Source organism: Salvelinus sp. IW2-2015, linkage group LG19, assembly GCF_002910315.2.
Source record: "Salvelinus sp. IW2-2015 linkage group LG19, ASM291031v2, whole genome shotgun sequence".
Classification (NCBI taxonomy): Eukaryota; Metazoa; Chordata; class Actinopteri; order Salmoniformes; family Salmonidae; genus Salvelinus; species Salvelinus sp. IW2-2015.
Window position 1 is genome coordinate 14,498,553 of NC_036859.1, and position 16,988 is coordinate 14,515,540.

Below are 16,988 nucleotides of genomic sequence, written 5' to 3' on the forward strand. Positions count from 1 at the left end.
GAAATTGAGCTCAGGTGCATCCTGTTTCCATTGATCAACCTTGAGATGTTTCTAAAACTTGATTGGAGTCCACCTGTGGTAAATTCAATTGATTGGATATGATTTGGAAAGGCACACATCTGTCTAGATAAGGTCCCAGAGTTGACAGTGAAATGCAGATCCAATATTAAAAACTCTTTGGACGGGAATGCCAAGCGTCACATCTGGAGGAAACCTGGCATCATCCCTATGGTGAGGCATGGTGGTGGCAGTATCATGTTGTGGGGATGTTTTTCAGCGGCAGGGACTGGGAGACTAGTCAGGATAGAGGGAAAGATGAGCGGAGCAAAGTACAGAGAGATCCTTGAGGAAGCGCTCAGGAGCTCAGACTGGGGCGAAGGTTCAACTTCCAACGGGACGACCCTAAGCACACAGCCAAAACAATGCAGGAGTGGSTTCGGGACAAGTTTCTGAATGTCCTTGAGAGGCCTAGCCATAGCCCGGACATGAACCTGATCGAACATCTCTGAAGAGACCTGAAAATAACTGTGCAGCGACGCTCCCAATCCAATTTGACAGAGCTTGAGAGGATCTGCAGAGAAGAATGAAAGAAACTCCCCAAATACAGGTGTGCCAAGCTTGTAGCGTCATACCCAAGAAGACTCGAGGCTGTAATCGCTGCCAAGATGCTTCAACAAAGTACTGAGTAAAGGGTCTGAATACTTTTTTTTGTTGTAAAAAAAACAAAGATGACAACTTTTTGCTTTGTCATAATGGGGTATTGTGTGTAGATTGATGAAGGGGAAAAAACAATTGAATCCATTTTAGAATAAGGCTGAAACGTAACAAAATGTGGAAAAAGTCAAGGGGTCTGAATACTTTCCGAATGCACAGTAGATTGTTTTTGTACATTTAAGTGATCATAGCATAATTGATGGTATTGTGATACATGCGAGCACAACTATAAATCATGAACMCCCCAATTTGAAATGCATCTCAACTCCAGTGCAGTAAGAACAGTACTTCTTATCTGGGCAAAAAGCCACTGAGTGGCAAGCAGCTCTTTCTAAAGCTCATTCTGAATCTGTATCTTATCGGTCTGTGTGCCATAAAAGGACTATATAATCTGAACCATCTGTAACAGGACTTTCAAGGTGAACCAAAAGGAGAGCAATCATTGATAAACTCAATCAGAAATAAATCRGGTTTATTCCAAGTTGCAACAGAGGCACCTCCAGAACAGAACCAGAAAAAATGTCTAACGGTCCTCTTGGAGACGGGCCTTTTACATTCTAATCAGAAAGTGAAATGTCCTCTAAACCTCAGCCGGAGAAGCTTGAACCATGTACAAAGTCAAAACAAAAGACAATGACTTTGCCAGCAGCTACAAACGATATGGGGCGATTCCACGACAGGAAGGCCCAAAAATATTTTCGACCTCTCAGATTGTTGTGGCAGGTCTCACATTGGGAGGAAGGCTATTTGATATGCTTTTTACATTTGTATCACAAACCATATGAGAAAATCATGATGAAAGTGGCCATTTTAGGCCCCTTTTAGACCTATACATGCCTTCTGTAAGAACTTATGATCCGTGAACCATACATGATACAGACATCGTGGTGTCATTATACTCCTTATAGGTGTGCTCTAAAATCTGGAGCATGTCTAGATTCTGAAATACAATTTTTCACATAAATGTATTTTACATTAGTAAAAACGTGTATGAATATCTCAAAAGTACCCTTTATGATTTTGTAAATTTTTAGACATGTACTTTAAACAATACTCTACAAGTACATCAAATTATCAGAGTGGGTACTCTGTTACAGTACTTCTGAAGTCATGATACATTTTATGAGCACCACCACAGTGAATGGGAAAATGGATTCAAAGAGAACTCCTTCTACTGGTGATTTGTTGATGACCTATAAATATACAAAACTATAATGTAGTTTCTTTCCAAAATGCAATATATCCATGTTCAGAAATGTTTATTGTTTAAAGAAATTAAAGAGATTGGTGTTTTTTCACTATCTAATCATGGCATGGGGTTGTGTATTTGTTTGAAATCTATCATTGATGGTTTCATTTGAGACAAAAAAAAAAAGCAAAACGCTATATATAGCCACCTCACTTTCAGAGAAATAAGTAGTACTGCTAGGTTTTACACAGTCAAATGTAACGCATAACTACATTTTTAATAAAGCTCTGTACAAATGATACATTTGACATCAATATTATTGTAAATGTTGTATTATTATTATTATCATCATCAATTACAGTAGGAGGACATTTTAATCATTTAACAGATGCTCTTATCCAGAGGGACTTAGTTTGTGCATTCATCTTATGATAACTAGCTGAGACAACTAAATATCAAAATATCAAATATACAAATATTCCATTCCAGCTAAACAATGGATATATAGCGTTTTGCAAAAAAGAACATTATAACACACAATCTATGAATTAAATATCTGAAAACAGTCATATTTTACACATAAATAAAGGTACCCATAAGCAATAATTTCTGGTGAAAACAAAAGGTGAAAAATTGGTGGATATAGCGCTGTAGAAATAAACTCGTATAAATGTATAAAATGGATCACATCTTCAAAAGTAGCAGAGCACCCACTCTGGAAATGTGACACGTTGAGAGAGTACTATAATGTTCCAAACGACATTTCTAAAAAAATAAGATCAACCAAAAAGGGTACTTTTGAGTTATTCATATAAATATTTTTAACGTTGAATACATTTTGAAGTCTTAAATTACTGAATATTTATTCATCATAAATATTCCCATTACACCATCCATGTCATTACTCACACTGTGTGGTGTTGTCTGGGGAGAGCCCTGCTCCATGGAAGACACCCTCTGAGTGAGGTTGGACACAGCGGTTTGGAGATTCTGGATCTGGTCACCAGTCCAGGAGTGGTACAGCCCTTGGGTCTTGTTAACCTCGCTCACAACCTCTCTCAGGTGCGTTACATCCTGTAAGAATACAACACAAACAAGCAAATAGATATTATTTCTTAATCTGATTGATGGACATGTGTTAAAAATGAATGTTTGATTAAGGAACTGAACAGCACTACCATCAGTCCAGTTTGATTAGATAAATATGTAAGAAAAATAAAATCATATTAAATGAACCACGCTCTATTTTAACCCAACAAAGTACTTTTGTGTGAGAAAATGAATCCATGAGAAGAATACTCAGTATTCTACCCTTCATAAATGGAATGCTTTGAAAGGGTATGAGAATGGAATTGATCAACAGTAAGAGTAGTGTACCAGTACCTGATTTTGAGCTAATGTTGATGAGCGGTTGCTTGTTTCTTTTTCAACTGAGGCTGTCGATTTCACATTTGATTCTTTTGCCTCGGCATCCTATTTTGCCCACAGAGAATAAAATAGCAAGTCTTTAGTTGATCTGACAGAAACTGACCCAGATTCACTTTGCAGGCTGGCCTGTTTTATATGCCAAAAAAGGGATCAGCACTTGTGCGGATACTGTTAGATTGTTTCATGTAATGTGGATGACGCATGCACACAAAGATAATCCCATCCATGTTACACATTGAACATAGGGCCCCATGTTAATTTCACCTATAATCTGCTACGACATTCAAAAGGTGCACAACAAATCAGTGGGGAGAGTTGCTAGTTCTGGCAGCTATAACAAAAACAACTAAAAACTGTAGCTAGTTCAATGATAGATTAGTGTACTGACCTCAGTTACTTCTTTCTACTGGTCTAGATGTTGTATAATCTGTCATCTAGTTCATTCTGCAGCTCATGCATTTGGACACTGGTACCGCTAACTGGCTCAGACGAACTAAAAGCAGGCGTAGGTTCAAGCTGAAAAGAGTAGTGTGTAAAGGAAGCTAGTATTTTTATGTTCTTTACCATGGTCTTCTTTAGGTTGTCTGTTTCTTTCTTCTGGTCCTCAAGGGCCGTCTGCATTGTCTTGACATCATGCTGCACACTGGTTAAAGTGCTGCCGATTGTAGCCACACTCTGCAAATGAAAACATTTAAGCCTAACTTCCCAGATGCATAAACTTTTTTTAATGGCAATATGACAACCCAATAGACCGTGGGTGAATACCGGGCAATATTGATGGCAATAATTGCAAACAAACATGGCAAATACTTCTGAATATACAGTTGAAGTCGGAAGTTTACATACACCTTAGCCAAATACATTTAAACTCAGTTCCACAATTCCTGACATTTAATCCTAGTAAAAATTCCCTGTCTTGGGTCAGTTAGGATCACCACTTTATTWAAAAAATGTGAAATGTCAGAGTAATAGTAGAGAGAATGATTTATTTCAGCATTTATTTTTCTTTCATCACATTCCCAGTGGGTCAGAAGTTTACATACACTCAATTAGTATTTGGTAGCATTGCCTTTAAATTGTTTAACTTGGGTCAAACGTTTCAGGTAGCCTTCCACAAGCTTCCCACAAAGTTGGGTGAATTTTGGCCCATTCCTCCTGACAGAGATGGTGTAACTGAGTCCGGTTTGTAGGCCTCCTTGCTCCCACACGTTTTTTCAGTTCTGCTCACAAATTTTCTATAGGATTGAGGTCAGGGCTTTGTGATGGCCACTCCAATACCTTGACTTTGTTGTCCTTAACCCATTTTGCCACAACTTTGGAAGTATGCTTGGGGTCATTGTCCATTTGGAAGACCCATTTGCGACCAAGCTTTAACTTCCTGACTGATGTCTTGAGATGTTGCTTCAATATTTCCACAATTTTCCTTTCTCATGATGCCATCTATTTTGTGATGTCCACCAGTCCCTCCTGCAGCAAAGCACCCCCACAACCTGATGCCGCCACCCTCGTGCTTCACGGTTGGGATGGTGTTCTTCGGCTTGCAAGCCTCTCCCTTTTTCCTCCAAGCATAACGATGGTCATTATGGCCAAACAGTTCTATTTTTGTTTCATCAGACCAGAGGACATTTCTCCAAAAAGTACAATCTTTGTCCCCATGTGCAGTTGCAAACCGTAGTCTGGCTATTTTATGGCGGTTTTAGAGCAGTGGCTTCTTCCTTGCTGAGCGGCCTTTCAGGTTATGTTGATATAGGACTCGTTTTACTGTGGATATAGATACTTTTGTACCCGTTTCCTCCAGAATCTTCACAAGGTCCTTTGCTGTTGTTCTGGGATTGATTTGCAGTTCACACCAAAGTACGTTCCCCTCTAGGAGACAGAATGTATCTCCTTCCTGAGCGGTATGACGGCTGTGTGGTCCCATGTGGTTTATACTTGCGTACTATTGTTTGTACAAATGAACGTGGTACCTTCAGGCATTTGGAAATTGCTCCCAAGGATGAACCAGACTTGTGGAGTTCAATTTTTTTTCTCCTGAGGTCTTGGCTGATTTCTTTTCATTTTCCCATGATGTCAAGCAAAAAGGCACTGTTTGAAGGTAGGCCTTGAAATACATCCACAGGTACACTTCCAATTGACTCAAATGATGTCAATTAGCCTTAAAGAAGCTTCTAAAGCCATGACATCATTTTCTGGAATTTTCAAAGCTGTTTAAAGGCACAGTCAATTTAGTGTATGTAAAGTTCTGACCCACTGGAATTGTGATACGGTGAATTATAAGTGAAATAATCTGTTTGCAAACAATTGTTGGAAAAATTACTTGTGTCATGCACAAAGTAGATGTCCTAACCAACTTGCCAAAACTATAGATTGTTAACAAGAAATTTGTGGAGTGGTTGAAAAACTAGTTTTAATGACTCCAACCTAAATGTTTGTAAACTTCCGACTTCAACTGTACATATGAGAACCCTTACTTGTCTCTCTTTTGCGTCTCAATTATGCTTCAAATGCTTACATTCTGTATATTTCAGAGAAGTGATCAAGTTTAGATCTACCTTTTGGAGCTCTTCAACTGTAGTTGGAAGGTTGATTAAGTCTGAGGCTGATTTGATGTTGGCCTTTAGATGGTTCACCGCAGTGTCCAGAAAACTGATCTAATGAGAGAGAAGCATTCCAGAACACAGAACATTCAATTACACGTGGCAAACAGACTTCCCTTTCACTCTACAATCCAAACCTTGATTTAACCTGCTTTGGTGTGAGAGGTTTCACAACAATGGGGGTGACAGATGACAAAACAAGATAGTTCTACAGATAACATCACTTTCCCTTTAACACTTTACCTTTCTGTTAATCTCTGTAAGGTTGGACCACAGTTTGTTCAGACCCTTGTCTCCACTTTCAATATCCTCTAGCTTTCTCTGCTTTGTCTTCAGCTCTTCACTTAGTTTTGGTATTTCATGTGATGACACCTTCTGGCTGGATTCCACTGTAGAGAAAATATGCATTAAAAAAAACATACAATGTACTAAAACTGTAGTCACTGGGCTGTATGATTGTAAAACTCAGCCATAAGCAATGGATGTGCAAAGGTTAGCCTACTATTTATTGTGAAGTAAAGTGGGATAGTGTGTACTATTGTGGCTGAATTCATGCTTGAACCTGAAGGCCTTTTCTAAAGATTGACATGGGACAAATGACAGGTTGCAGTGTTTGTCTGATGGCTTACTTGTATGCAGCTTTTCTTTGAGGGAGTCTAGATCTTCTTTCAGGGCAATCTGCATCCATATCAGTCCGGCACAAGCCGTAACACAGGCAGCCAGTATGATGAACAGGAACAAGGGATAGCAGACATTGCAGCACTTCACGTAACTTCTTCTATGATGAATGAGAAAGTTTTTATTAATATTTTACATTCACAAGCTTTATGCATCATAGCCAAATAATGGACTTAAGGAGCCTAACGTTACTCCTTATAGTCCAAGGACCTTACACGTTCTGTTCAGAGGTGAATTGGCTCCATCAGCCAAAACAGCCAAAAACTCCATCTAAACGTGAATGGATTCTCAATTCCGATACGGTTCTAGAAACATAAATCCCTCTACTTTCATATCACATGAAAATTATTTGACAAATGCAAAGTACACATTTACTGTACACACTGTTTTAACGCAGTGACAACATGCTTGTGGCGTCCGTCTTCCATTCGGAGACACAGATAGCTCATTAGCAAAGTATATGCCTCCATTGTCAATGGAGCAGTCTGTCAACGCTATATTGGGGGTGCCGCACTATACCAGATGCGCATGCGTTTTGCCCTATGTTGTTTTTGTCGGATGTCTAGCCCGCTTTTTCCTGTACCTAATGCACGTGCTTCGCAGAGCTGCAGAACGGTTTGCTGCACGGAGTATATCATTTTCGCCCTGTTCGACCAAAGCTAATAATTAGAACAGATTAAAGTTATTCTCCCATCAAGCTACTGGTTTCATATACTGCAGGGCTACCAACAGACTGGTCAATCAAATCTATTAATAAAGCCCTTCTTACATCAGCTGATGTCACAAAGTGCTGTACAGAAACCCAGCCTAAAACCCCAAACAGCAAGCAATGCAGGTCTAGAAGCACGGTGGCTAAGAAAAACTCCCTAGAAAGGCCAGAACCTAGGAAGAAACCTAGAGAGGAACAAGGCTATGAGGGGTGGCCAGTCCTCTTCTGGCTGTGCCGGGTGGAGATTATAACAGAAGATGGCCAAGATGTTCAAATGTTCCTATATGACCAGCAGGGTCATATAATAATAATAATAATCACAGTTGTTGTCGAGGTGTGCACAAGGGCACATTACAACAATTAATCTAGTTTGTTTCTATTCTTCAGTCACCCATCTCTAGCAACATCAATAAATTGAACTGGTTGTTCCCATATAGATTACTGACTTCAAATCACTAGCTTGCTAAATTACGTATTAATTTTGCACGCCATTCTTTTGGCTGGTTTCAGTTACTTCTTTCTACTGGTCTAGATGTTGTATAATCTGTCATCTAGTTCATTCTGCAGCTCATGCGGTACCAGTGTCCAAATGCATGAGCTGCAGAATGAACTAGATGACAGATTATACAACATCTAGACCAGTAGAAAGAAGTAACTGAAAACTAGCCAACAGGGCTCACTAACCAAGTGTAGTAATAACGAACTGTCCTAGCGTCATTCTTAACTGAGACAGATTTCCAGTCGTTCAGCTGGTATTTTTTAATCTCTACCTACACAATAGTCATCATCATTTGGCCTCTGTATGGTGCCACCCCATTGGAACTTTTACGAACTTCCGTTTGTACCACTGCATGGTAATGCAACTCACAACTTGAAAGTATTGAACGCTTGCGGTACACTGAACCCACCGCAGCCTAGTGCGGCATCCCTAACTTTGCGGACTGCTCCATTGACAACTCGTGTGTTGCTTTATCGTGCGGTGGTACTATCCGAAGTACACAGACAGACTCCAACTACTGTAGCTAGCTTGAAGCACATGAGCGTCAAGTAAGGAAAATGCGGCTAGACATCCGGCAAAAGAAAACGCATATGGTGGACTACAGCATAGTCCACTCTGCCCTCTGTCTGTTTTCCGTAAACAAGCGCTGTAACATGGAAATATGACCGTGTGGGAACCTTAACCCTATAAAAACGTATATATCAATTTAGCCTTTTTAAACATTTATTTTATTTTATTATTTCTCACTGATATGAAAAATAAGGTCCGCAAGCGATGCGTGTTAATGTTCAGGCCGAGCGTCAGGGCTCTTAACAAAACCTCCACATACAGAAGAAGCCTTCGTCCAATGACTTGTGTAATGTAAATGGAACTAAGAGTCATGATCAAGGAGGGCTACATGTATCATTGATAGACATGTGTGACCCGTTTCAAGAAGCTAGGCGTATGTGTTTTTTTGGGCAAAAATGCCTTCTGGAACATGTTAAGTTTGTTAAGGCAGATGAAAGTTAACAAACTTAACAAACTTGTATACCATCTGGTAATACGAATAAAACATTAGAATTACGAGCCTAGTTGGTTTAGCCACAGAAAAAGTCAGGAACCTTCCCGCTAGCCATGATTGGCTGAGATAATGGTTGAGCTTGGACATGCCGAGAGATGAGTTTGGATTGGTCTGCCACGTAGCATGCTTCTGTCTATAACATGAGCTGCTCAGCATGTGTAGATAATCCTTGCTAATGTTGCCTTTTTGAAAGATATAACGTTAGCCATGGAGAACTGCAAAAGTGTTGCTATGGATCAACTGCCCAGAATTTAGCAGGCGCTATCGACAAAGATCAGTGGGAAAACGTTGTGATGGACTACTTTTTGCACACGGTCAGTGTGAACCGGAGTGACTTGACACAACGGGCCAAACAAGCTGTAGCTAGCTACAAACCAAACGGAAAGACACGCTGCCGTGGAGCGTTCATCCATGTATACGGGTAAGAGTCTAGCTTCATTTCATATATTATATGTTTCTAATTTTGTCAAAGTTGTTTTCATTGCAAGTTAGAGCGTAGTTTTAGACCTTGCTGGCTCGCTAGCTAACGTTAAGTGTATGATCTGTGTAGTAATACTATTTGTATCTCAGTAAGCCATTTGCATTTCTAGTCATTGCCTAATGTTAGCTAGCTAGCTAACATTGAACTTAGCTAACCAACTAAAGTCAAAATGTACATTAGCTTCATCTTTCTTCCCTACCCTTGCCACACTTGTTAGATATTATGCATATTGACAGCTTGATATCAAACGTCCTCGCCATGTGATTTATCATAGTAGCAGGATGCAGCAATCTAATTGATCAGACTGAAAACATGCAAGGAAAAGTGATCGGTGAAATTATGAAGCGAGTGGGACAGGACAAATACAACTTCACTCTATCCAATCAGAGCAGCAGGATCAATGTACAGCCCGCCCTTCTCTTTGAAGACAAGCAAACTAGACAGTTGAGTTTTGACCACGCACATGACTGACTCAAAGACACAGTTTGGTTTAGAAAGTCTGACTGACACGAGAAACATGCTTGCTGGCACCCACATCTTTATTTTTTATCATAGATAATAAAAAAGATATATACATGGATCATAATCGTATCCAGAAAATTGTCCACATCCGTTACGATACTAGTTTTGTCTGACTACTCGGCACACCACTAGTGTCTGGGTAAGCATCATCTAATAATGATACAATATTTCTATTTTTGATATTGCTACTACGCAAATAACCATTTCACTGTACTCTTTCCACCTCTGTATCCTATGAATGTGACAAATACACTTGTGAAGAACAACATGACCTGCACCAAAGTCAGATTAGGATATAGGACTAGATAAACGTGTATTTTTACCTGGAGTTTTTCCTCATTGTAGGCTACTACTTTCACCACTTTTAGTCTTGAAATCTTTGGTTGTTTATTACACTACCTTACTCACTCTATTTAGCACATGGCCTCGCATGTGAATCCTTAAAGAGATGGGTGGGGCTAAGGCTTTACAGGGTGTGAACTAGAAGTCGACCGATTATGATTTTTCAACGCCGATACCGATACTGATTATTGGAGGGCCAAAAAAAGCCGGGACTATTTTTTATAATATATATATATATATATATATATATATATATATATATTTGTAATAAATGACAATTACAACAATACTGAATGAACAATGAACACTTATTTTAACTTAATATAATACAGAAATAAAATCTATTTAGTCTCATAAATAATGAAACATTTGGTTTAAATAATGCAAAAACACAGTGTTGGAAAGTAAAAGTGCAATGTGCCATGCAAAAAAGCTAACGTTTAAGTTCCTTGCTCAGAACATGAGAACATATGAAAGCTGGTGGTTCCTTTTAACATGAGTCTTCAATATTTCCAGTTAAGAAGTTTAGGTTGTAGTTCTAGGAATTCTAGGACTATTTCTCTCTATACCATTTGTATTTCATATACCTTTGACTATTGGATATTCTTATAGGAGCTTTAGTATTGCCAAGCCTATCAACTCCCAAGATTAGGCTGAAGCCATAAACAGCGCTGTGCATCCCAGCATTGCTAAGAGCTGCTGTTTGAATGAATGCTTACGAGCCTGCTGCTGCCTACCACCGCTCAGTCAGACTGCTCTATCAAATAACAAATAATTTACTTAATTATAATATAATAAACACAGAAACAAAACGTTTATTCTTTCAGTGAAATACAGAACCGTTCCGTAATTTATCGAACGGGTGGCAACCCTAAGTTTAAATATTACTGTTACATTGCACAACCTTCAATGTTATGTCATAATTATGTACAATTCTGGCAAATTAATTACGGTCTTTGTTAGGAATAAATGGCCTTTCAACAGTTCACGAGCCAGGCGGCCCAAACTGCTGCATATACCCTGACTCTGCTTGCACTGAACGCAAGAGAAGTGACACAATTTCCCTAGTTAATACTGCCTGCTAACATGAATTTATTTTATCTACATATGCATTGACGTTTATGGTTAGGTACATTTGTGCAACTTATGTGCTTTTTTCGTGAATGCGCMTTTGTTAACTCATCAAGTTGAAGTAGGCTGTGATTCAATGATAAATTAACAGGCACCGCATTGACTATATGCAATGCAGAACAAGCTAGTTAACCTAGTAATATCATCAACCATGTGTTGTTAACTAGTGATTATGTGAAGATTGATTGTTTTTTTATAAGATAAGTTTAATGCTAGCTAGCAACTTACCTTGGCTCCTTGCAGCCACAAGGTCCCTTTGATGCTGCACTCGTGTAACAGGTGGTCAGCCTGCCACGCAGTCTCCTCGTGGATTGCAATATAATCGGCCAAAARCGGCATCCAAAAAGGCCAATTACCGATTGTTATGAAAACTTGAAATCGGCCCTAATTAATAGGCCATGCCAATTAATTGGTCGACCTCTAGTGTGAACGATGCTGAGTAGGTGTAGACAAAGAGCCTTTTATTTAACCTTTATTTAACTATGCAAATCAGTTAACTATTTCTAAATTTACATTTTTTTTATTTAACCTTTATTTAACCAGGTAGGCTAGTTTATATGCAAGTTATAGTTTATATACAAGTTCTCATTTACAACTGCGACCTGGCCAAAATAAAGCAAAGCAGTGTGACACAGACAACAACACAGAGTTACACATGGAATAAACAATAAACAAGCCAATAACACAATAAACAAATCAATGACACAGTAGAAAAAAAGAAAGTCTATATACAGTATGTGCAAAAGGCATGAGGAGATAAGGCAATAAATAGGCCATAGTAGCGAAGAATTACAATTTAGCAGATTAACACTGGAGTGATAAATGAGCAGATGATGATGTGCAAATAGAAATACTGGTGTGCAAAAGAGCAGAAAAGTAAATAAAAACAGTATGGGGATGAGGTAGGTAGATTGGGTGGGCTATTTACAGATGGACTATGTACAGCTGCAGCGATCGGTTAGCTGCTCAGATAGCTGATGTTTAAAGTTGGTGAGAGAAATATAAGTCTCCAGCTTCAGCAATTTTTGCAATTCGTTCCAGTCACTGGCAGCAGAGAACTGGAAGGAAAGGCGGACAAATGAGGTGGTGGCTTTGAGGATGAACAGTGAGATATACCTGCTGGAGCGCGTGCTACGGGTGGGTGTTGTTATCATGACCAGTGAACTGAGATAAGGCGGAGCTTTACCTAGCATAGACTTATAGATGACCTGGAGTCAGTGGGTCTGGCGACGAATATGTAGCYAGGGCCAGCCAACTAGAGCATACAGGTCACAGTGGTGGGTGGTATAAGGTGATTTGGTAACAAAACGGATGGCACTGTGAAAGACTGCATCCAGTTTGCTGAGTAGAGTATTGGAAGCTATTTTGTAGATGACATCGCCGAAGTCGAGGATCGGTAGGATAGTCAGTTTTACTAGGGTAAGTTTGGCGGCATGAGTGAAGGAGTCTTTGTTGCGAAATAGAAAGKCGATTCTAGATTTGATTTTGGATTGGAGATGTTTAATATGAGTCTGGAAGGAGAGTTTACAGTCTAGCCAGACACCTAGGTACAATGATGGCCTACCCCGGCCAAACCCTAACCCGGATTTTTTTTTTTTTTGTGATGCCCAATTACGACCGGTTGTGATATAGCCTGGAATCAAACCAGGGTCGCCTCTAGCACCGAGATGCAGTGCCTTAGACCGCTGCGCCACTAGTAGGTGTACCAACACATTTAAGGGCCATTTTCTCAAAAGTGGGGTTACAAGTTTATCAACTTTCATTGTTCCTCAACTGCAGTGTATTATTATATATCATGTTGTAGCTCTAAGTCTCTACTTTTATCATACGTWAAAAAAAAAWWWWTTTAAACGATTTAAAATGTTGCTACATAAGACCGAATTGAGGCAGTCAGTCACATATTTGGAATGGACGTTGTGTCAGCTAGATCGATCACTTACTTTCCAAAAGCAGCGACAGTACCAAGGTTGCTGAATTCATCATCATCTGAGCTTGATTCGGATTCTGAGTCTAGTGGAGGCTCGGTTCTGAGGAGCCTGTGGCCGGACCCCTTTTTGGTTTTCTTCCTTTTACTGTCCCCAAGTCCGATCAATGCATCGAGTTCTTTCCTCTTCTTCATCCTCTTCTGTGGGGTCAGCGAACCCGCTGAGCCCGACTTAAAACCGACCAAATCCAACGTTTTATCCAGTTTGGTTTTTGTATAAAGTCCTCTAGGTAGCTAGTCAGTACTACTAGCTAAAGTTGATTATCTGATAAGGCTTGTTGTTAGCCAACTAGCTACCTGGCTAACGTTAGCTAGCTAACGTCGTAATTTGAAACTACTACCATGAGCTACCAAGCATGTACCTAAGCTTGTTAGACAGCTAGCATGATATATTAAAAGCTCGTTGTCCTGGGTCAACGTCTAAAATAGTGAGCAACCCAGCTAATAGCTAGCAGCTATTTTGACACTGGCCGCTCAATCCACCGCCCAAGGCACAACCAGAAGTTAAAATGGCGATTTTGAGATAGCTACTGAGCGAAAGACGGTATACAGTGTAAGCTATACATCAGGTTACTTTTAGTAGCACTTCCAAGACAGTATACATCTAACCAAAAATGTTTAAATGTCTGTGCAGTCGTAAATGCATCTGACGCGCTAATAATGTTGTTTTGATGTTGACCATCTGACAGAGCCGCCTACACTGGCAGCTTCCTTGATGTTCTTCTTTGCTATCATTGCGTTCGCACATTTGGTTATGCATGCCGCCACCTACTGTGCCGGAGTGTGTGGTCAATCACGTTGCATTTTGTGATAACAAAAATAAAGGGGAAAGGAATAAATTGCACCACCAATTTACGCTACACCTATATACCACCATTTAACCCTTGTGTGGRGTTCATGTTGTGTTATTCACCCAATGTTCGCGGGTCTGATGGACCCACAACATTATTGGGTTTTTAAAACAATACAGCCATAACAATTTACGTAAAAATACTTAATACTTAATACTTAGATGTTGACTTATATCAATTACAAGCAATAAAGACAGCTTACATGGTTAATATTTGCCATTTACCTCTGCTAGATCACATTTATCAATAAAAGTGCCATTCGTTTGCTTTGATAAAATGTAATTTATGTAAACAAAAATCGATTCTTATTTTTTTTWWTTTTTTATTTCACCTTTATTTAACCAGGTAGGCTAGTTGAGAACAAGTTCTCATTTGCAACTGCGACCTGGCCAAGATAAAGCAAAGCAGTTCAACACATACAACAACACAGAGTTACACATGGAATAAACAAACATACAATCAATAATACAGTAGAAAAATCTATATACAGCATGTGCAAATGAGGTAGGATAAGATAAGAGAGGTAAGGCAATAAATAGGCCATGGTGGTGAAGTAATTACAATATAGCAATTAAACACTGGAATGGTAGAATGTGCAGAAGATGAATGTGCAAGTAGAGATACTGGGGTGCAAATGAGCAAGATAAATAAATAAATACATTATGGGGATGAGGTAGATTGGATTGGCTATTTACAGATGAGCTATGTACAGGTGCAGTAATCTGTGAGCTGCTCTGACAGCTGGTGCTTAAAGCTAGTGAGGGAGGTAAGAGTCTCCAGCTTTAGTGATTTTTGCAGTTCATTCCAGTCATTGGCAGCAGAGAACTGGAAGGAGAGGCGGCCAAAGGAAGAATTGGCTTTGGGGTTGACCAGTGAGCTATACCTGCTGGAGCGCGTGCTACGGGTGGGTGCTGCTATGGTGACCAGTGAGCTGAGATAAGGCGGTGCTTTACCTAGCAGAGACTTCTAGATGACCTGGAGCCAGTGGGTTTGGCGATGAGTATGAAGCGAGGGCCAGACAACGAGAGCGTACAGGTCGCAGTGGTGGGTAGTATATGGAGCTTTGGTGACAAGACGGATGGCACTGTCATAGACTGCATTCAATTTGTTGAGTAGAGTGTTGGAGGCTATTTTGTAAATGACATCGCCGAAGTCGAGGATCGGTAGGATTGTCAGTTTTACGAGGGTATGTTTGGCAGCATGAGTAAAGGATGCTTTGTTGAGAAATAGGAAGCCGATTCTAGATTTAATTTTGGATTGGAGATGTTTAAAGTGAGTCTGGAAGAAGAGTTTACAGTCTAACCAGACACCTAGGTATTTGTAGTTGTCCACATATTCTAAGTCAGAACCGTCCAGAGTAGTGATGGTGGACGGGAGGGCAGGTGCGGGCAGCAATCTGTTGAAGAGCATGCATTTAGTTTTACTTGCATTTAAGAGCAGTTGGAGGCCACGGAAGGAGAGTTGTATGGCATTGAAGCTCATCTGTGGGTTAGTTAACACAGTGTCCAAAGAAGGGCCAGAGGTATACAGAATGGTGTCGTCTGCATAGAGGTGGATCAAAGAATCACCAGCAGCAAGAGCGACATCATTGATGTATACAGAGAAGAGAGTCGGCCCGAGAATTGAACCCTGTGGCACCCACATAGAGACTGCCAGAGGTCCGGACAACAGGCCCTCCGATTTGACATACTGAACTCCATCAAAGAAGTAGTTGGTGAACCAGGCGAGGCAATCATTTGAGAAGCCAAGACTGTTGAGTCTGCCAATAAGAATGTTGTGATTGACAGAGTCGAAAGCCTCAGCCAGGTCGATGAATACGGCTGCACAGTAATGTCTCTTATCGATGGCAGTTATGATATCGTTTAGGACCTTGAGCGTGGCTGAGGTGCACCCATGACAAGCTCTGAAACCAGATTGCATAGCGGAGAAGTTACGGTGGGATTCGAAATGGTCGGTAATCTGTTTGTTAACTTGGTTTTCGAAGACCTTAGAAAGGCAGGGTAGAAGAGATATAGGTCTGTAGCAGTTTGGGTCTAGAGTGTCTCCCGCTTTGAAGAGGGGGATGACCGCGGCAGCTTTCCAATCTATGGGTATCAGACGATATGAGAGGTTGAACAGGCTAGTAATAGGGGTTGCAACAGTTTCGGCAGATCATTTTAGAAAGAGAGGGTTCAGATTGTCTAGCCCGGCTGATTTGTAGGGGTCCAGATTTTGCAGCTCTTTCAGAACATCAGCTATCTGGATTTGGGTGAAGGAGAAGTGGGGAAGGTTTGGGCGAGTTGCTGTGGGGAGCGCAGGGCTGTTGACCGGGGTAGGGGTAGCCAGGTGGAAAGCATGGCCAGCCGTAGAAAAATGCTTCTTGAAATTCTCAATTATAGTGGATTTATCGGTGGTAACAGTGTTACCTAGCCTCAGTGCATTGTGCAGCTTTGAGGAGGTGCTCTTATTCTCCATGGACTTTACAGTGTCCCAGAAGTTTGAGTTTGTGCTACAGGATACAAATTCCTGCGTGAAAAAGCTAGCCTTAGCTCTCCTAACTGCCTGTGTATATTTGTTCCTAACTTCCCTGAAAATGTGCATATCACGGGGGCTGTTTGATGCTAATAATCAAGACATGGGTGGAATAAATCGTGTTTATCTTGAACAAATATAAATGAAACAAGGTTTTCATCACTATGGATGTTTATTGCTTTGAACTGAAATAACTTTTGGATCAGAGTGGTGTGTGTGTGTGTGTGTTTAACCTTTATTTAACTAGGCAAGTCAGTTAAAGTCTTACTTACAATGACGGTCTACCCCG

The 16,988-nt window shown here is 40.2% G+C and overlaps 1 protein-coding gene across 2 annotated transcripts in view; it reads right to left on the minus strand.

Annotated features, from left to right (window-relative positions):
* LOC111979427 (EF-hand calcium-binding domain-containing protein 14) overlaps positions 1-13,979 on the minus strand; it is a 28,006-nt gene extending 14,027 nt beyond the window's left edge. Inside the window, exons 1-7 of one of the 2 annotated variants that reach the window (XM_024009961.2) lie at positions 13,294-13,979; positions 6,558-6,703; positions 6,172-6,317; positions 5,884-5,982; positions 3,896-4,006; positions 3,287-3,376; positions 2,813-2,977 (exon numbers count right to left, since the gene is read on the minus strand). In XM_024009961.2, the coding sequence (XP_023865729.1) occupies positions 2,813-2,977; positions 3,287-3,376; positions 3,896-4,006; positions 5,884-5,982; positions 6,172-6,317; positions 6,558-6,703; positions 13,294-13,472 (936 nt within the window). In that variant the 5' untranslated portion in view covers positions 13,473-13,979. Of the gene's footprint in view, positions 1-2,812; positions 2,978-3,286; positions 3,377-3,895; positions 4,007-5,883; positions 5,983-6,171; positions 6,318-6,557; positions 6,707-13,293 lie in introns of both variants that reach the window. The other variant, XM_024009959.2, reaches the window with a different exon arrangement.
* Between the last annotated feature and the right edge of the window lie 3,009 nt (positions 13,980-16,988).